This window comes from Papilio machaon, chromosome 4, assembly GCF_912999745.1.
Source record: "Papilio machaon chromosome 4, ilPapMach1.1, whole genome shotgun sequence".
Taxonomy (NCBI): Eukaryota; Metazoa; Arthropoda; class Insecta; order Lepidoptera; family Papilionidae; genus Papilio; species Papilio machaon.
The window spans coordinates 4,957,632-4,978,841 of record NC_059989.1 but is presented as its reverse complement, the minus strand read 5'-3'; the positions used below and the strand labels follow the sequence as shown (position 1 = coordinate 4,978,841).

Below are 21,210 nucleotides of genomic sequence, written 5' to 3'. Positions count from 1 at the left end.
AAATTGTGTTAAATTGTTTTGCCTGCTATTCTATTTAAAATAGTAAGTATTTTTCTTAATGATTTGAGTTAAAACATTATTTCCTGATTTGACCAATAATAGAGAAGGTTAAATACTGGAAACAAATTGTTCCTTTTCTTATATGAACTTATTTGAAATCAACAAAACTAATCATTTTTAACATATTATTCATAGTTTTTACATAATAATTTAATCTATTTAGTTTCTAGACCTATAAATAATAAATGAAATAAACAGAAGATATATTTATATATTTATAAAATAACAAATTAAACTGAAATATAAGATCATGTTTAACTTATTTAGTTTTTTATAAACAACAGATCAAAAACTACAAGATTCTTACGGGAGCCTGATTTATGATAACTTTTACATATCATTTTTAAATATTCAATTTGACAAGATTTTGCCATTAAATAAGGGCTATATTTTATTGCAGAAAAATGTATGCAGAAAACTCAATAGAACAATAATTAAAAGCTAAAAGTGTATGATTTTTTTACATTCTTACAAAATAACTGAATATTAGAAAAAGAGACACAACAACCGTCAAAAGTCAAAGATCTACATTATTACATACTATATGTACCTTTGTGTCACTATAATTAGTACAATAACAACTATATTTCTTTCTCTTATCACACATTATTTTTCCTTAACTACTTTGTTTTCTACATTGTTCCTTAACTACTTTGTTTACTACATTGTTTTATGTCTGAATATTTTTTATCTGTTATCATCAATGCTGGTCGCGATTAACTCCATTTTCAAGTTACTTGCCTATGTTATAATTTATTAATGTTGTGAAGAGACGCATTATTTTTGGCATTGCTATTGGTCATAGTTACATACAAAAATTAGATTTTGGATCAAAGGAAACCACCAATGAATACAAACAAATGCAAATTACTTTAAAAAAATAGATCATTTCCCAGTTTTCATAAAGTAAATCCAACAGAAGTGACCCAATTGTTTCGACCTCATCAATTAAAAATGTAAGGTAAACTGTAAGGGCGGCAAATTGCTGTGGTAACAATGCCGGACCTGATACAAATCGGTGCTACGAGATACTTTTTACTTTATTTATTAACAACTTGCTTTTTCCCGCGACTCCGTCCGCGCGGAATAAAAAATAGAAAACGGGGTAAAAATTATCCTATGTCCGTTTCCTGGTTCTAAGCCACCTGCCCACCAATTTTCAATCAAATCGATTCAGTCGTTCTTGAGTTATAAATAGTGTAACTAACACGACTTTCTTTTATATATATAGATAGATTAGTAATTAAGACACTTATAATTATCAATATGTGTTATCTGACATATTTATTAATAAACTTTTATACAAGTCACAACACAAAGATTGTTGTTGACCTTCACCTATTTATCTCACGATGGCTACCTACTTTGTGTCTACGTTCTAGTCCTTTTTTAAATTGAGACAAATGCGTTATAGGTTTCGAAAGGACAGTCTCTCGAATTTTAATTTGGGCATAGGAGCAACATCTAAACCTGTAAGTGGTGAGCGGGCATTGTTTGAGCGGCGGCGGGCGGGCGTGACGTCACGGCGGAGACCGAGCGCTCCGGAAGCAGCCGGGAGCAGCGGCGATGGAGTCCCGCGCTCCCTGGCCCAACGCCGACATCGCCCATTGCCAACGGGCGCGCCAATTGAATCGCGTGTCCGCTGCGCCCGCCGCGCCTGTTAAGACGGATCGGCGTACGTTCGCGCCGAAATGATATATTTTGGACCCTCTAATGTGTGTCATAAAAATATAACATACTCTAATAGATGGTAATGTGAGATCGTGTGCAAGATGCGTCGAATAGATTTACTTCTCGTAGCGGTTGTGTTACTTAAAAGTTTAAATGCGCAAGAGGAAATTATTACAGGTAAGTGAAATTGCGAAGTAACAAACAAATAATTCAAGAAGAAGAATTACGCGCGACTTAACAATAAAACAATTGTTTTATTCGATTTCTAAAAATTAAGATTTGTAAATGAATAACATTTTTTTAAATAATTCCTGCCTTAGTTATTTCATATTTTCCAAGCTTTTTACATTAGTATGTTACCGTGAAATTACTTTTATTTGACTAAGATTTGGATATAAATATGTATCTATTATTGCTCAGAATGTAAACATGAACTCAATATGTTTTGCCATGTCCAATAATAATTTTAAAGTGCATTTTCTACCTGATGTTTAACGACAAGGATATGAGAGTGCAGATTTATTACATCCAGTCGTAGCAATCGTGTACTCTGTTAACTACGAGCTTAGCTTTGAGCAAGAATATTTTTATGTTTAATCAATTGAAAGAATATGTTACAAGAAAAACATAAAATTTTTAACTGAAAATTAGGTTTTTGCTTTTAACCACCAAGGACACCATTCTTTGCGATCACAGTTTCCCAATGCTAATTTGTCAGAGACGTAGGGTCGATTCAAATCAAACTATTTTCTCATAGTAAATAAGCTGATGACTAATATTAAATAAATAGGTATGATTTGATAGATGAAATAGGAAAATTACAACAACTTAAGATTATTATGTGATTTGCTCATATTTCGCTGTCGCAGACCTTTTAGTTATTATTATCAGTGTTAAGAGATGACAGACGCCCATGGACATCCACCCGGAACAGAGGAACCACAGATGCGTGCTGGCTTTATTATGACTTGTATGTGTGATGACTACGCGTGATTGTTGCCAGTGGAAGCTGTGGTGGGGCAGAGCACGGAGCTGCCGTGCAACGTGACCGCGGAAAACGAAGGAGATGTTCTCAGGATCATCGCCTGGTATAGAGACGGCTCGCCCACGGCATTCTATAGGTGATCAGTTACTATTTTAGTTTCATTCTGGATACTGCTACTTAACCAGTCTTAATAACGGATTCCCCATCTGACCATCGAATACTTAAAATGCGAATTTTGAATGTTCGACAACTTTATAAGTCATCACCAGACATTTAGTTTTGTTACGGAGCTGTTTAGAGATCAGTAAGGGTGGCCTTTTTGTGTAAATAAAGTATAAGAAATCTACATGACTCAGAGTGTAATAGAAGATAATCTGTGCATTTTGTAGTTACCACAATCCTGGGGGTTATGTATACTTAGCAAGCAGGTAATCAGCGGTGCGGCTCAGATGTAGGTAGTTGGCTTCGTCACGCGAATCACTTGCCGCCGCTCGTGTCATCCGTAATACGATACAAGTGAACACTCACAGCTAAAGTACACACTTGATACACCTCGCATGCAACGCTCAGTACTATATTGCATTTAGACGGCATTTTATGAAGTGGATGTATCTTGCACAGGTAGGCAGAGAACAAGATCATAAGTTAGCGTGATATGGTTGACGCCAACAGTCGAATGGTTGTTTCGAAACTATGACCTTATTTTCGGTAGTACCCTTGACCAAGATATTAGGACTGAACCATTGTTAGACTCCTTTGTCACTAGTGCGGTTAGCTGTGCGACTTCTAATCGTATTTGTATGAAAGACCAGAGTCGCGTGTCTCCTTCTTTACTGTAAAAGACATTTTACAATTATTAATATATTTTAATTCGGGCGTGGCCAGCAGTCGCGACCTGCGCGGCAACAATAGCGACGTGCTATCCCCCGGCGGCCGCTACAAGCTCATCACTTCGGAAGATGAGACCGAAGAAAGGCTGCAGATCCTCGCCGTGCGGCCTTCCGACGCTGGACAGTACTATTGCTTCGCCGACTTCGAGTCGAGTCGCTCCCACAAAACTTACATCACATTAGAAGTTATAGGTAAGTATTTATTCACCGATGACACCGATGTATTTTGTGTTTAGCATCGGCACGTATCTGGAAGCCCAAACATTTAATAAATAAGTACTATATCACCCCAATGAACCAACAAGTACTATATTTCTAGTTAAAAATAAGAGTTAAATTAGATTGTTTAAAAAGTTAATTGTATAAAAGTGCGGCTCGCTTATTCATCGCGAACTAAAATAGCGGTCCCGTAGCCGCTACGGCATTAATTGGTCCGCGAGCATAATGAGGAAGCTGACAGCGCCGGAACAATTCACCCCATTTACAGACAATTACGACACGTAAACATTTCATCATGTTAAGGTACCGTTACAAAGACTTTATGACCTAATACAGGTATTGTATACATTTTAAAAACACCATGCACAAAAAGGCTACACTGTTTGGTAAAATGTACAACCTATTATCGAATGTTAGGTTAGAAGAACAGTAATATTGGCGTCTTTCTCTTTTATCCCAATATTACTAACAATATGAATTATCTGTATTGAATTTTTAATGTAATATCTATCACTATTAAACAATACTTAATGATTTATGAGTATTTTCTGGAATAAGATATATCCAATGAAGTCTGCGGCTGAAACTATATACGTCAAGGTCTGTTTGTCGTTTATATATGTTTGTCGTGATTGAATATTTTAAGGAATAAAAAATGCAAACGGCTACAAACCTTGGATATTATTTAATATTTTTGCTTATAAAAAAGCTGTTGTTTCTACATCTCTATGAAATTTTATCTAGAGCCGCCTCAGCGTTTGTGGGTGATTCACGAAAACGGAACACGCGTGACGACGGCCAGCGCGGGCGCCAACACCAGCAGGAATCTCGGCCCCTACTACATTGGCGATACTGTGCATCTGTTCTGTGTCGTCTTTGGAGGTATTACAATGGGTTTTTTACTTTATTGTCAAAAGGCTATTTTTTGTTAGTATTTATGCTTTTTAGCCGACTTCAAAAAGAAGGAGGTTATCAATTCGACTGTATTTTTTTTTTCGTTTCACCTGTTGTTGTCCAAGTTCACTGATTTTGACGAGTGTAAATACATACGTATGAAACAAGTAACACAAAAGTTGTAAACTAAAATGAGTAAGAGTAGTTGCTACATATTAAATTAAAATTTTGTGCTAATTTTATTAAAGAGTATAATGCCAAGGCTCATAGTTGAGATTTAAGTATGAAATACGCAAACCAAACAGTTTAAAAAAGAAGTTAGTAATATTTTTGAGTGAAAGACCGGCATAAAGCGGTTAATCGGCGTGACAATGACCTGGCAGAAGATGGGCGGCGTCCGGCGACGTCCGGCGCGGCCAGCTGACATGACGTGACGCGCCAGCTTCGTGAATGTGTTGACAATAAATTACATTATCACCTCCCTCATTCAAATCACGTTGTTAACCAAGTTATGTATATATGGACCCATTCACAAATGATTGCTTCTACACCAATACTTAAGATAAAACTAAAACTAAAAAAAAAATTGAATATACCGAATTGGAAGGTTTAGTAACTGTATGCTTTAGTAAAGTGAACAATTTTTTTTAAAAATAGCTAAGTCTTCGACTTCCATTATGTTGGTTAAATTAGGGGCCAATCGATTTGATGTAAATCTATTTTTTTGTAATGTGTAAGGCAAGCCGCTGTCTTCGCTGTCGTGGTGGGCGGGTTCGCGGTTGCTGAAGAACACGACGACACCGCTGTCGGAGCAGCGCGTGCGCGGCGACCTGCTGTACGGGCCTCTACGTCGCGAGGACCACGGCCGCCTGCTCACCTGCCTCGCCAACAACAACGACAGGACTCCGCCACTCTCCATTGACATCACTATTGATATGTATCGTGAGTGCTCGACTGTTATTTTACTTACGTTTACACAACAAGCCGTAAGCACTCTAACTTGTGTAAACTGACGCTGGCAACTCGTTTTCTGTGTCTCGTCGAGGACAAGTGTTGTGTTAGCGTCGGGATTTCCATCCTATTTTGACCAGCAAGAGAAGTATCAATTTAAGCTAGGGTGTACCACCTTCTATGACCGTATAACTTAAAGGGTGGTTGTTATCAAGCACGCCTACAGTTCCTAGTTGCCGTAAAAAGTCATATCTACTCCAGTACCACCGGAGCTGGTGATGATGCGTGTGAGCGGAGAGAAGGGCGAGGTGGTGTCGAGCGGGCGAGTGCGCGCGGGCCGGCCGCTGCGCGCGCAGTGCCGCGTGCTGGGCGCGCGCCCCTCGCCACCAGTCATCTGGTGTCTCAACTCCTCGCAGATACATAACATCGACCAGAACATCACTGTGAGCATGTCTTTACCTTATATCATACTTTATTATCTTACTAATATTATAAATGCGAATGTTTAGATGAATGGATGTTTGTTTGAAGGTAACTCAGTAACGGCTAAACGGATCTTTTTGAAACTTGGCACAGTTGTAGATCATAGTCTGGAAGAACACATAGGCTTATTAAGTTTTTTTTAAAATTCCGCGCGGACAGAGTCGCGGGCGAAAGCTAGTGATGATATAAACGTCAAATTTCGTATGATTTTCTAGTTAATAAGCAGTTGATTTTCAAGTGTTGAATAACTTCATGTTCTTACATTTACCTTTTGTTCCATTGGGGTCATGAAATACAACACAAAGAGAAAAAACAAAATGTACCCAATACTAAGAAGTTTTCTTATATAAAGTTGTGTATGTGTTTAGCGAGAGCCGTCACAGCGGCTGTTGGTGAGCGAGGTAGAGCTGGTGGTGAGCGCGCAGCACGACGAGGCGCTGCTGACGTGCTGTGCGCCCGACAGCGCGCGCACAGCATCCCGCCTCGTCTGCGCACAGCCTCTGCCGCTCACTGTGCTCTGTTAGTCTTAACATATATATTTTCTAAATTAGACTGAAGAATGGACACAATGATGGTCCATTAATTGAGCCCTTAGCTTCTGCTAGTCCAGAAGTTCAAGCCTAAGAGAATCATCTTTATCTATATACTATACGACGTTGGGATGACTTGAAGAACAGTCACATAAAGGAATAAAGTTCCAAGACAACAACTGTCTTAGGAGAACTAAATTATAGGTTATTCCTTTAAAAGTTAAAAATATTGTTATTATTTTGTAGATCCTCCGCAACTAAAAATAGTTGTAGAGGGAGAACTGGAGAACAACACTCTGACTGCTGTGAAGGGCACCAACTTGACCATCAACTGCAGCTACGAGGCCAATCCGTCCGTGTACGAAGTCACCTGGTTCCATGGGGTAACCTAACGCGTTGTAGAAAGTCTTTTAACCAATTTAAATTGAAATTTAATTTAAATTATCGCTTGAATAAATGTAAAAAAATTAACATTTACAATAGTTGTAATTGTTCCTAATAGTTTTTCTTAAAAATAGGACGAATATTTAAAAAAAAACCTTGTTTAAAACCTTGTTTAATAAATTTGGAAATTTTGTCCATACGTTAAACATTTTTTGAAAATACAATATTATACTGTAACAAACCCTCGATGGGCGGAGTTTACTTATCGATGGTTTCTAAGACCAAAATCTCTATTTAAAACATATCTTAACCTCACAGACAATTTTTGACAAAACTGAGATAACATAGTATGTTAAACGAGGATTTTGGTCTCAGAAACCCACGATATCACAAATAAAAATTACTTACACTCATAAATATTACATTTATGTATTTAATTTTTATATTTTTTAAATCTTTTGAGCCAAGAATAATTTTCTTATGAGTAATTAAATTGCAGAATGATTTGGTGAACCAGAAGTACGATCAAGACGAGTCATCAATCAAGCAGACATTAGAACTGAGAGAGATATCAGAGTCTGATTCGGGGGAGTACGCCTGCGCCGCCACCAACAACGAGGGCTCTGCCTACAGCGACCCCATTCTCATTGATGTCACTTGTAAGAATATATAACACCTTCAATGCCACTATTTTCAGTTTCACTTTTCAGTTGCTAAAGTAAATTCGCATTCGCTGGCACTAACATATTCTACAGTGATAATAAAATTAAACTGTGTATAGGAATCTATAACATCAAATTTTTCCCTTGTAAATAGATTAATTAGTTCTACAGTGGTAGATGTTAGCAACATCTATTTCACGAATGGGCCAACTCGCCCGGTGAAATACCACGACCACACAGAAGACAAGTAGAAGTTCCGAGTTTCGTTTGATGAGTGTGGTGCTGAAGGCATAATTTTAATTGCATGGATGGAATGCATAGGAAGGGGATCCGTTGATTAGAGGTAGGCAACGCATCTGAAATTGCAGATGTCTTGGCAGCGGTCGCTTCACTATTTCGGTGAACTCAGGTGGCTGCTTGTTTGCCACCTTATGATAAAAAAAAATTAAACAAAAATTCGATACTTGACGCTACACTTTTATCCATTATCCTTGGTGATCTGCAATATTCTTTATTTCATAGATTTTTGTATATTTTAGACCCAGCATATTGTGAAGATGAAACAATAGCGGAATACGGTGTGGCGGAAGACGATAGTATAAACATAACATGTAGTGTGAGATCAAACCCAGCGCCGAGTGCGTACCGCTGGGCCTTCATCAGTGAGACGATGGACGCTAACAAGCGCCGCAACAACCAGACCTACAACGACGAGACTGAGACACCCACACTCAAGTATACAAGACCCAACGACACATCATATAGTAGGTATCTTTTTTACACCAATGCGTCGTATCCTCGTACCCACATGATTGTTGTGGAAACTTGTATATCTTCCAGCACTGATACGATGCTGGGGTCTGAACAACGTGGTGGGTAAAGGTCTGCCGCAGACAAAGTGCTCCTTCCTTATCACCGACGAGACCGCGCCGCGCCCGCCCTCCGCCTGCAGAGCTGTCAAAAATGAAAACGATATCACTGTCACCTGTGACAAGGGACATGATGGTGGCTTACAACAGGTCAATTTGATATTAAACTTCATTCCGATGCAAAAAAGTGGATAGATCTAATTAGTAATATTAATATTTCTGAATTATTACAGAAATTCAAATTCAACGTATTTTCGTCGGATTCCGAGGAACAAACTTTGTCAATTATTAATCAAGAGCCCAAGTTCATAATTCCAGAGCCAAAAGTAGAGTCATATAAGTTTGTTGTGGTAGCGTTCAATGCTAAAGGAGAGAGCAGTACAGTCGAGATAGACAAAGACAGCATTATTGATGAAACTGAAGGTAAATTATGTATTTTTTTATTAAAGTGTGGGAATACGTCCAACGGAATTCAATTCATAATTAATCCACAATCAATTCCTATAGGTGAGGTCGGTCCAGTGAGTGCGGTGAGTAACATAACCGCTCTAGCGCTGGCTCTGTGCGGCGGTGTGCTGCTGCTGGCGCTGGCGGCGTGCGGTCTCGTGCTGTGCGCGCACGAGCGCGGCGCCCGGCACGACCTGCCTCGTGCGCACTCTGACCCCCCGCTCTGCGCTTATAGCACTGAGGGTACTCACTAAATTTACACGTTTTTCTTATTATCAGAGCCTAGCTCATCTGGTGCACAAACAAAAAACAATTTAAATATATTTTTAAATAACTAACTGTCGACCGCGACTTACAAATCCGCGTCCGTGCGAATTAAAAAAAACCGAAATGTAATAAGTAGCCTATGTTTTCTTCCAGACTATGTCCTCCATCTTTGCCAAATTTCATCAAGAGCCATTCAGCCGTTCCGGAGGTACCTTCAAACAAACATTCATCGATCCATCCCTCCAAACATTCGCATTTATAATATTAGTAAGAAGTAAGATACTTAGATTTTCTACCTGAAATAAGTCTTTTGTTTATAATGTATCGTGCTGGAAATTTTATGAGTCACATGTTTCACATCAGTAATAAATTAGATGTGTATAATATAGTTGCATTTTCAGACACAAACTGTGAGACTTACCACGACAGTGACGAGGGCAGCGAGTGCAACGTGCGGCGCACGGAGTCCTTCCGGCGCGCCATCTCGCGGTACCCCAGCAAGAACTACGACGTGCGGCGCACCGGCTCCTTCCACTCGGCGCGGTACCTGCACGAGCTGGGCGAGGCGGGGGGACAAGCAGGGGGACAGGCGGGGGGACGCGCGGGGGAGGGACTGCGACACAGCGCCAGCTGCAGGATGCACTCCATGCAGAACGTCAGCAGGAAGCGCGACATGGACGCCCTCTGCGATCATCTAGTCATGCATCTACCCCCAGAAACTAATTATAACGTCGCCAAACCGGTAAGCTTAAGAAGCTTTCTGCTGTTAAGCTCTGTTTCATAATTTTAAGTATTCGTTTAATTACTTTAACGAGAACCGAAAACTCATTTTCGCCTTTAAATTAAAATAATTTTGTCGTTATAGATGAACACATTTTACACGATGCCGAGAAAAATGCGTCACAAACTAGCAAAGGAGCTGAGCGACGAAACATCTGAAATAACGCAAACCTCTGACGGATTTTCCCTACCACCGCCGCCGGACGAGTTCGGCACTTACCGAGCCGCGACCAAGATCAAAGACATGCCCAACAAGTCCACACCAACGTACACAACTATCGTAAGGAAGAGTCCCTCGGGCAAGGAATTAGGGAAGCAACAAACCATATCTTCTAACACAATAGGTTTGCCGACTTTAAGCGGTGCTCAAAATAGCCTTTACACGTACCCTGATTACGACAGTCAAGGTAACACTATTAATACAAACCCTTTTGACGATTCTTCTTAATAGTTTGCTGGTCAAAGATACGATTGAGTTAGAGATGCACTAATTTAGGCAATAAATCGATTTTCATAAATTGTTCGTTGATTTCAGGAAATACACAATGATATGGAAATATAGTACCACTACTTTTAAAAACATTTAGACATAAAAAATTATAGTGCATCCCTTGATAAAGTATATCAAGTATTCACTTAAAAGAAATCTTAATAAATAATTTACCAAAGTTTATCTAGTCCTTTAGGACTCTTATAAATGAACCAAATCAGTAAGATCTCACAGCCTGCATTTTATTATTGCAGTTTTAGGATAAAATAAAACAGATATTGTACTTCAAAAATTTTATTTACAAAAATAGAAACGATTCAGTGATGCCTCTCCAGACTTGTACGACTTTAATTCGTCGCGTTTCCATTTTTATATGCACATGATTGACATTTATTTATTTATGGCAATTTTATTAAAATTTTTTCAAACATTATTTTTTAACGATTCGATGTCCTGACAATATACATATTGTTAATTTACTGCCATTCCATATTATATGTAATCAATATTTCTCGCCAATGTATATATTTGTAAGAAACTTTTACGTTCTGAATAAAACTTCATTCATGCAGTTATTAAATTAAATGTCAACTTTTACTATTGTTTCATTTCAATACAAAAATAAAGGATCGTCGAAAAAATCTTATTATAAAAAATGGTAGAATTCTGATTGACAAATTACAAAGTGTGATAATTGTTTAGGTAATATGCTACTCCATTCGATCTAAATACGCCTGCGCCACTGTCAGCTTGTCAATTAGATGCTTCGTATTCGGTCGGGACTGGAACAAAAAAAAAACATTTAATACTAAAATTTTGAAAACGAACAAAAACGCATTGCCTAGCATTTCGCGTTAAAACCACATCCTTTTTCGAAAGAATTAGACCTCCGGGACAAGCCTGTCTTCTATGAGGTCATGGTTTACCGATCGTGGCAGTCCATTCGGCAAAATACAATATTTGTAGTTTTCAAGTAGTAATATTCACTCCTTTGAGATAAATTTCTATTATTTATTTAGATACACCAACAGGTAAATTATAACACATGCACAATAACTAATATAACAAAAGCGAATTAAAAACTGAATAATAATTTATCCAAATTATACATGTACACATCATGCAAGTATAACAAAGCAACAACACCAAATCTTTATATAAACAAAATTAGAAAAATTATGTGATGAAGCTAATTATGTAATAAAAAAAAATGATAGAGGAACGCCAAAAATCAAATCACAACATCTCGAAGATATTTTTTAAATCTAAACAAATTATTAAAGAAGATATCAATTTGAGGCGCATCATTTCTGGATTGTACGATATTGTTTAGGAGATAGTCATAGTATAGTAATATTGCATTAGTTCAGTGGTGTAGGAGCAAGGAGCAGACCTGCAGCGCGGAGAGTGCGGCCTCGTGCAGGTCCTTGCAGCGGGCGAGGGCGCGGCGGCGAGGTGCTGCAGGCAGACTGGCCACGTCACTCCGAGCAGCCGTCAGCAGCGCAGCAGCTGCACCACACACGTGCGACTCATCCCCACATCCCAGCCACACGCGCTCGTTCACGCTCACCAGTCTGCAATAATATATTTTTATCTTAAGACTACCAAATAAAACATACAAGCCTTCGTCAGTTTCCCCAAATGACATCCATTAAAATCCGTTCAGCCGTTTACGCTACGGACTAAAACGGAATTATAAACTAGCTAAAATGTAAGTAAACTCACTTAATATAAATATCGAGCACTTGCTCCAGAGATACTCCTATATTCAGAACAGCTTTAAACACCATACTCTTGTCAGCTTGCATTTTGCAACTCATTATTTCTAATTGGCGGACAATAAAATCTGAAAAAAAAAAAACAATAAGCATATTAAAATCGGATATAACACTTGTTTGACATTTATTTATTGATCCGTAAAACAAAAAAAATATATATAACTCACAAAGCGGGAAGCAGTGTCCGGTATTGACATACTCCCGTCCCAAGGTAGTGAACTTGCTAAGTACGGAGGCGAGGCGCTCGTCGGGCGTGGGGAGGTTGCGGGCGACCGCCTCCGCCTCCGCCAGGATGTTGCTCCAGATGTTCTCCACTAGCAGCGCGTCGTTGTGTCCCGAGCATTGCACTATCGCCAACTTGCACTCCCATAGGTTGTAGCGGTCCGCGTATTCTTCGTACAGCTGTAAAATCGTTTTACTGTCTAGTAATGACTTTTATAAAAATAAAAAAGTATCACGGATTTCACGTAAAGTGAAATCCGTGATACTTTAAATATTAAGCACACTTATGGCCAGGCCATGTCGTACGATGACTATTAGTTGTATCATTTTTATCTTAATAAAAAAAATGCCTGGGTATTACAGCCAATTATATACAGTATACATAAAAAAATAAAATAAAATAAGCCTTTCAGTATACACACACAACAGTATACATGGAATGGTCTAAATTATCCGTTGTTTTTTTTTCATGTTATTGATAATTTTTTTAAACCTTAGTTCGAATTAGTGATTGTATCAGTGTACCTGTGTGACCTCTAGAAGTTCATCATCCAGCCGTCGCATGAGATGTGGCGGGGGCGCGGGGCGCTTGGCGGCGGCGGCGCTGCGCACGGCGGCCTGCACACGAGCCACCTCGCTCGCCTCCTCCAGCCGGCGCAGCAGCTCGCCGCCGCCGCCTGCGCCCGCGCCGCCCGCACCGCGCACACACACCACGCCCGCAGACAACCACGACATGCGCTGGGATAGCGTCGCACCCGAACTGTACACGACAAACAAGTCTTTTATTATTTTTGCAATAAATAAAATATTCAGTATGCTGTTAGTGGTTTAAAACGTCCACCGTTGCCATTAAAATAACCTAAATGCAAGCAATAAAAATATGTTAGTGTACACTACAGCAAAAATTAAATTTATAAGGTAAAGCTTTATATTTAACGAAATAAAAACACAAGACTACTCTAAAACGAAAGGTTTGTGCCCAGGCTGAAACGAAATAAACTTCTTTTGGTAACTTTAATTACGAAACAGTTTTACTATAAGTTACCCAGGTCTAGTAGCGAGTCCTTCCAGCACTTCAGCAGCCGCCAGATGTTCACCGGCGCGCTCAAGAACCTTCCAGAGCAAGTCTAGCAGCTGCAGTGCAGCGGGCGGCGAGGCGGCGCGCGCCGCACGCTGCAGGTATGTGCGTAACGACGCCGGAGGGGACGCGCCCAGCGATATCAACTCTGAAATTGACAAATTATTTAAGAGCTGTGAAGTGGTTACTCTTAGTGTAGATTTAGTAAGAGAAATCTATATTGAGGGACTACAAATTGTATATAAAGTATTTTACATTACACAAGAGTAACCTACCTGAACCTAGGTTCTTAGAAACAAGCCACTCGTATACCGCTACATGTAGCAATTCGTCGTCACGTGACAAACATTCCCAAACTAGTTTTCTTCCCTGAAAATAAAAAAAACAGTAAGAATTTCACAAATACCTTTAGGATAAATTTATTTTTGAAAGTGAAATTTATTAGATACGGTTTTCCAAAACTGTTACTTTTTTGAATTAAAAAGATTATTGGTTGTTATTAAAAATGTTATAATATGTACGTGTCACACTGAATTGTCACATTACTGTATTTTCAAATATCATAGTACGAAACACTGCGTAGAAGTGCAATTTTAGGCGTAGTAAAAGAAAGCCAGAGGCAGGGGAGGATAATGCGTAACGCACAGATGATCTTGATCTAAGACATTTGAAACGGTCCGGCCCGCCCCACTGACCTGATAATTAGCATCAGCCGGTGATAGTGTCAGCGTGGCGTCGGCAGCGGAGGTGTTGAGTCTTGTGGGCGTCAGCGAGAGGTCGGTGCCGGCCGCCTCCGCGCTGCGCTCGTACAGCCGCTCCAGCGCGCCGCACACCTCCCGGTATATCTCCATCCTGCGACACAAATATATTGCAAAGCCGTGGGTTTACATTGCTAAAACAACTATACGAAAACATTTCCTCTCTCTTGTTAATATATAACTTTAATTCCGTTCAAAAATCATAAATAATTTGAACATACTTAAGAATTTGCATAGGCCATAATATCACGATATTTCAACCAAATGATAGCATCTGGTAAAATAATTTAATATACAATATCTAATTAATGGCTAGCCGTCTTTTGTATGCAATCGAGTGTCTTCTTTCACTGGCGCGGCTACTTGTGCTGTACAAAGTGAAGGTATACACGGCTAGCCGCTTAGTGAAAAACGGCAGTAACTAAAAACCAACAATTAATGTGATTACATCAAACACAATTTATAAACTGTATAAATTTATTGTACCTTCTATAGTAAGCTAGATGTCCTTCTCTATCTTGCGAGGGTTGGTCGCTCTTGTAGTAGTGCACAGCCTTGTCCTGTGGGTCCATCTTTGTAGCGCACGCCACACACAACTCCACCACGCCAGAGTAAAATCCTACTGATAGCAGCTTTGAGCAAATTAACGGCAGGTTTACGTTTGGTGCCACATCCTGCAAACATAATGAAAAAAGTGAATTAATTGTAATTAAAAAAAAAGCAATATATCCTAATTTGCCTCTACGGCCCCTCACTACGAGGAAAAAATGAATCTCATGACATCTAATTCGTTTAAATCGTTCATCCGTTTAGGATACAAATCGCAAAACTTTCATCTGTCAGCCTAACAAAACCCCTACGTCAATAAAGGTAATCAGGAACATACTGGAAATAGGTAAAAAAAAGCTTTACATTTACCTTACACAACTTTAGGGCATGTTGCAGCATTTCTTCTCTTTCCGCTGGATTCTTTTGTTGCTTAGCAAATATTAACAATTCATTAGCCTGAAAAAGAAAACCAAAAGTTGCAGTATCTTGCTGTTTTTTTTTTTTGTTTGCTACTTTATTTTGGTTAGGAACAGATTATACCTTCGAGCAAGTGGCATCTTCTTGTCTATAGAGGGTAGGGCAGAGTTGACGCAACTTTTGCGATATTCCATCAACAGAGGCGTTGTCGCGTAGATACCCGGCCACAAGAGATCCCAACAACAAGCACGCCACTTCTTGTCCACCCACTAAAAGCTCCCTGAAAGATAAAAGTATTTTTTATCCTTTGATATTTTTTTGCCATTTACAATTATATTGTATTTAAAAAAAACCTGAAGCTGGCTGCCTGCAGCGCGCTCTGCTGATCGGGCGGAAGACTTGCTGCAATCACGTGGAACTGATGTTCGCACAGCACTTTCCATAAGCTTAACATTTCAATCGCCATCGCTGGAAGTAATATGTTATGTTATATAAAAATATATATGTAATAAGGAATAAATTAACTTAGAAATTATATTTAACTAGTTGCCGCCGCGACCCGGTCCGCGGAATTAAAAAAACTGAATTAGTAGCTTATGTGTTCTCCTACACTATTTTCAACATATATGCCCAATTTTAACGAGATCCAAAAAGCTATTCTGAAGATACCTAACAATCATCCATCCATACATCCAAACATTTACAAGGTAAGAAGTAATATAGTATTTACGCCTCAGTAATCTTACTTATGAATAGTTTGAGGGCGTGCAGGGAGGCGTGCTCGTCAGTGTGGGGGGGGCCCAGCGGCCGCTGCAGGAACAAAGCCACGCGCTGCAGCTTCCGCACTATGTAGGCGCAATCTTCTCCCGTCACACGGCTGCTCATCTGACATACAAACATACATGTAGAACGGCAACGCCTCTGCAGTTCAGGTTATTCATTAACGCGGGTGATACACTACTTAAGAAAACCCTCATAAAAATCCCATTTCTTATACATAGTTTCTCTGACCAAAAGCATAATTTTTGAGATAATTAGTAAAAACACTGTTGTTTACTTACAAATTCTTTCTTATCAGGCGTGAGTGAAATGGATACACACTTAAGATTCCATATTGGGGATAATATTCTGCCAACATAAATATATAATCCGTTATGTTTTGCACTGTACTCCATTTGTATCGGGAAGTTTGGGTCTCTCTGCTGCTGGTTAACGTTGCCCATAAACGATGACTGATTGAATCCTGGACTCATTGTGTTCTGTTGGAACGGAGACTGGGGCATCATGGACTGACTGGGTACACCCATGGATTGGTTCATTTGAGCTTGCTGGTAGGACTGGTTCAATTGACCGGGCCTGATCTGTTCTTGACCTCGCATCGTCATCGGTGTTGACATTTGCCGAGGTGAGAACTTTGGCGAACCTGGCAATTAAAAACATCGAAGTATATACCAAATTATAAAAATGCAAGTTATTTACGTTTATTAAAACAACTACTTAATATGAGTTATAAAAAAGAGAGAAAAACACAATATAACTCGCTTAGTGACCATAAGTGTATAATTAATATTTTTAATAACTCCTTGTATACCTATAGTGGATGGTATCTGAGAGGGGTGCTGATAGAGCGGCGCGTGCGCAGGCGCGGGCGTGAGCTGGCTGCCGTAGAGGAAGAAAGCACGCATCGCCCACTCGCTGACGGACACGTCGCCGCTCGTTGACTCCTCGCACGCCAGGTACAGTGCGCACGCGCAAGCCTGTTCTATACTGTGCAACTGACAAGAATAGCTTCTTTGTAAATATACGCAATAAATAAACAAGAAGTATACTGAAAAATTAACTCGTTCAAACATAATTTCTATTTGATGCCATTTAACAGATACAATCGAATTTATCATTTGTAGGGGATGGTTGAATAAAGTCAGATTAGTAAGAAATATAGGCAGCTGTAATTGGTGACATACTTGGAAGAAGTCTTTGACGGGCTGCGCTTCGGGTCCGCGGCAGTCGCGCAGCAGCGTGCGCAGCAGGTCGGGCGCCGCCCCCGCCGCCAGCACCGCCGCGCCCGCGCCCGTCACCACCGCCCAGCGCGACCACGACCACACCTCTACATACACACACACATTTTTATACTCAATCTATTGATATGTCATTACAGGTCTCGAATTTTTAATATTGAAGTTCAGATTAAAATAAGTTGAATAATCTTCTCGGAACTTCTATAAAAATTGCAAAACACATATACAAATATGTGTTAAGTCAATAAAACTCACACTAATCTTTGTAATATTTAGACTATGGTCATGACTAAGCAATATTATAATAAAGTTCACAAAATTGATTTCTAAGAATATTAAAATCATAAACAATCATACCTCTTTTAGAGAGCAAAGCGGGTGAGAGCCGCGAGGCTTGCTGCGGGGGTAGCGCAGTGAGTGCCCATGCAGGCCCGTCTAGCGCCAACACGGTGTGGGCTTCACTGAAGCTCATTCCGCTGGGCAGCACACGAGACAAGCACCATAATGTCTCCGCCTCACCACCACCTCCAGCTGAGCATACCATTACTAGGGAACCTGCAACATTCCGGTTTCAATATATTATATCAGGTTATGTAGGCAGGGTTTTCACATATTAAAGTGAACTTTCAGGGTGATTCGGTGGCTCTTAATCTGTTAGATATAGAGCCTACTTTTAAAGAATTGAATAATAATATAAAATCAGTCATTATCATAATACTTCAGAACCATAGATTACAATGTGTAACAAACTTTATATAATTTAGTGAGTTTTAAACTTGAGCAAATTTATGACTTAAACATTTAAACTTACCATTTTCATAAACAGCACTATGCACTTGCTTAGGTCTTAGAACTGATGAGTTAGGTGTAAATCCTGGAGGCAGTCTGACATGCAGCAGTGTGAGGTACTGAGGTCTTTGAGGTCCACTTTGATTGGCACTAAAAATAAATAGTTATATAACAAGAGAAATACGTAAGGTTCATAAACTACATAATAACTACTTACTCTCCACTTCCAGTGCTGAAGTACAATCTGGCACCAGTCTGAGTCACAGCAACCAGATTCAAATGGTCCGATTCTGATTCTTCTACAGCTGATATTGCAATAACTGGCTTAAAGTTAGATGCTTCTAATGTCCTGTGAAAATATCATCATCACTATTAATTATTGTTAACTTTACATTCGTGACGATCAGCTCATATGTTCCCACCGTGGAGCTTGGAATCTACCATAACTCAGATTGACTAGGCCATAGTCAACCACGTTGGCCCAGTGCAGAATGGTACAAACATTAAATAACAAGAATAAAATGTATTTCACGAAACATTGATTATAGATGAAAAAAAAAACTTACTTTACAATATCCACAGCACAAGAGACAATTTTTCCCTGTGTTAATTTCACAACCCTGCTTATACTCTCTCCATCACTGCCTAAATCAAACACCTCTATACAGCCCTTTTCACTAAGTGTGTACAATATATGTCTTGAATTGTCTACTTCAATTTTAACTATAGGATCCTCATCATATAATGCAGCATTTAGGAACGAAGGTACCAGAAATGATAGAGCACTTGTGGAATGATTAATTTTCTTGCAATGTTTACCGAACCAACCTAGTTGTGCCTGAAAATTTAACAAAGTAGAAAAAGTACATACATTGCTCATAATTATAGCAGATGAAAATTAAGTCACAATAGCGATAAATGGTTTTTAAAACTAAATAATATGATTACCTGATATGTTATTTCATACAAGCATCCATCTTTGCCACCCATGAAAATGCGTCCTTCTGAAGTTGATTTCACGCACATCATTGATATACCATCCGTTGGCAAAACAAATACTGGTTCAGGCACTAAATGTATTTCTTCAAATTCACCGCTTCCATCATTCTTACTTGCAGAAAATGTTACACCTGTCAATAATTAATTCACAATTTACATAGTTCATCTTTAATATCAATTCACTTAATTAAAAAAAAGGAAATAGTTACCTAAGACTACTATTTCTACTGTTGTCGTTAACACAAGTAAATATTTTACAAAATTTTGGAATACACCAGCCTTAGGTTTGACTAGGCCAACACTGACTATGGTCTCTCCTAGGCCATCAAAGTAAGCCACATCACTGCCATGTTCAAAGGCCCAGACATATATGTTGCTATCTATTGCTAACCATACTCGGCTTATTTCTGGAAATACTCCCATCAAACAATGGCATTGCATATCTGATTTTGTTATAAGAATAATTATAGCAAGTATCAAGATTTTTAAAGAAATATTGATATAATAAGACAATATTATAATTGATTTTATTTTTTAACTATTAAAGTTAAATATTTATTTTTACATTAATTGAATATAGGATATTATGTATCATTTTATAATAAAACTTTTTACACGGTAAAACAATATAAAAAGGATACGGGCAAAGTGTTCCATTATTTCAGGTGGCAAAGGAACTTTGTTTAATATTTTGAGCTGTGATAAATTTGGATGGTTGAGTATAGCTGCAAGGTTTCTGTAGTCGCCAGCATTCAAACCACTGCATGTTGGACTTCTTTGTGCTGCTATGCCAGTTATCTAAAATATAAATACAGAATGATTTGGGATATTTCAAAAGTAGGATTATTGCTTTTAACTTGAGTATTACTAATACTGAAGAATCATTAATCAAATTCAAGAAAAACATCTAATAATTCAAATCTACCATTTCATCATTAACATCCAAATATTAAGATCTAATACAATAAATATTAACTTTCATAAATTTATCTGTGATATTTATCAGAATAAGGATAGTGATATATATATTTTTGCTTGTCTTCACATTCTTCACTTTATGAATTACATTCTAAAAAACCTAATAAAACAACGAGATTAGTTACTTTACAGTTCTTAAAAATATGCACATACATAATATTGCCGTATGAAAGGCATAAGATGTCGAGTAATGGTTCATAAGTTCATATTATGTTTACGTTAATGATATAGATATTTTATAAAGCTATACCACAGCAGGCATGTTTAAGAACAAAGGTAAAAAAAAGAAAACATAAAAACCAAACCTCTAAAAAAGAAGGGCGGGAATTATCCACTATAATGTACCGGTCCAGGGTGCACCCCGCCAACTCCAAACACTCCAGTTGCATATTGCCACCGTTTGATTGTCTAGATCCTTCAACGTTGTTTATTATGCTGGGCATCTAAAAACATTATTCCAATGATCAAAACTTTTTACCTAGCTAAAAGATAAAACTATACAAGAGGTTATCCTCTTGCTGTCAAAATGACTTTTACATTATTCTTGCCCGGATTGTATCTACCTTTAATTTTTCTTCACTTGCGTAAATACTTTTTTAAAAAGATCATACTTATATTTATGTGCCACAAAGTGGTAAGTTTATATTCTAAGTATAGTTTTTAAAAGCAAAGGGAAAAACATAAAACTTCAAGTTAGGATTGAAATTTTAAAATTAAAACGGTCTACAAACAACATTATCGCAAAACTCAACCATAGACTGACCGTAGAATATAGAGAATTTACTGTCAAAGATTGCGCTACTAAGCAAATAGTAAAGAGTAGGTAAGTTTAATTTTATTTTGACCATTAGACATTTCCTGGTTTTCACAAAAACCCGAATAGAAATATATAGCAATATAACGCTTCAATCCTCATTGACTTTTACTTTTTACATTTATAAAATTAGTAGATTAAATAATGGAAATAGTAGATGCAGGTCTTTTTCGAAGTTTTAAAGATTTTTAAAGAAAGAAGAAGGATCAAAGTTCTTATGGGCCTCTG

At 38.4% G+C, this 21,210-nt stretch overlaps 2 protein-coding genes across 4 annotated transcripts; one reads left to right on the top strand and one right to left on the bottom strand.

The window, feature by feature from the left end:
- The first annotated feature begins 1,444 nt into the window (after positions 1-1,444).
- Positions 1,445-11,002, top strand: LOC106710795 (synaptogenesis protein syg-2). 2 transcript variants are annotated; one of them, XM_045677817.1, is made up of 15 exons: positions 1,445-1,908; positions 2,735-2,852; positions 3,605-3,798; positions 4,570-4,707; positions 5,458-5,661; positions 5,932-6,113; positions 6,522-6,672; positions 6,930-7,066; positions 7,567-7,726; positions 8,269-8,493; positions 8,570-8,748; positions 8,832-9,021; positions 9,106-9,288; positions 9,714-10,054; positions 10,178-11,002. In XM_045677817.1, the coding sequence occupies exons 1-15, from the start codon at positions 1,833-1,835 to the stop codon at positions 10,538-10,540; spliced, it is 2,841 nt and encodes a 946-aa protein (XP_045533773.1). In that variant the 5' UTR covers positions 1,445-1,832; the 3' UTR covers positions 10,541-11,002. The 2 variants fall into 2 exon arrangements, with proteins under 2 accessions (XP_045533773.1, XP_045533772.1); XM_045677816.1 differs by having other exon boundaries at positions 3,602-3,798.
- Positions 10,998-20,914, bottom strand: LOC106710793 (nuclear pore complex protein Nup154). Of its 2 annotated transcripts, none has more exons than XM_045677815.1 (25): positions 20,706-20,914; positions 20,474-20,611; positions 19,832-19,988; positions 19,400-19,633; positions 19,140-19,321; positions 18,758-19,029; positions 18,409-18,540; positions 18,214-18,341; positions 17,760-17,957; positions 17,349-17,491; positions 16,976-17,159; positions 16,446-16,807; positions 16,131-16,269; positions 15,738-15,852; positions 15,508-15,664; positions 15,337-15,423; positions 14,905-15,092; positions 14,356-14,512; positions 13,936-14,029; positions 13,628-13,808; positions 13,108-13,342; positions 12,528-12,762; positions 12,308-12,428; positions 11,976-12,156; positions 10,998-11,364 (listed from the first exon to the last, which is right to left on the bottom strand). In XM_045677815.1, the coding sequence occupies exons 2-25, from the start codon at positions 20,609-20,611 to the stop codon at positions 11,293-11,295; spliced, it is 4,092 nt and encodes a 1,363-aa protein (XP_045533771.1). In that variant the 5' UTR covers positions 20,706-20,914; the 3' UTR covers positions 10,998-11,292. The 2 variants fall into 2 exon arrangements, with proteins under 2 accessions (XP_045533771.1, XP_045533770.1); XM_045677814.1 differs by having other exon boundaries at positions 20,732-20,914.
- Between the last annotated feature and the right edge of the window lie 296 nt (positions 20,915-21,210).

Excerpts from the sequence above, each read along its gene's own strand:
- LOC106710795 (XM_045677816.1), top strand. The coding sequence starts at position 1,833 with ATGCGTCGAATAGATTTACTTCTCGTAGCGGTTGTGTTACTTAAAAGT. Across the intron at positions 6,114-6,521 it reads ACATCGACCAGAACATCACT|CGAGAGCCGTCACAGCGGCT; the intron begins GTGAGCATGTCT and ends GTATGTGTTTAG. Across the intron at positions 6,673-6,929 it reads TCTGCCGCTCACTGTGCTCT|ATCCTCCGCAACTAAAAATA; the intron begins GTTAGTCTTAAC and ends ATTATTTTGTAG.
- LOC106710793 (XM_045677815.1), bottom strand. The coding sequence starts at position 20,611 with ATGCCCAGCATAATAAACAACGTTGAAGGATCTAGACAATCAAACGGT. Across the intron at positions 19,634-19,831 it reads AATAATGGAACACTTTGCCC|ATATGCAATGCCATTGTTTG; the intron begins GTATCCTTTTTA and ends TAACAAAATCAG. Across the intron at positions 15,424-15,507 it reads AAGATGCCACTTGCTCGAAG|GCTAATGAATTGTTAATATT; the intron begins GTATAATCTGTT and ends TTTCTTTTTCAG.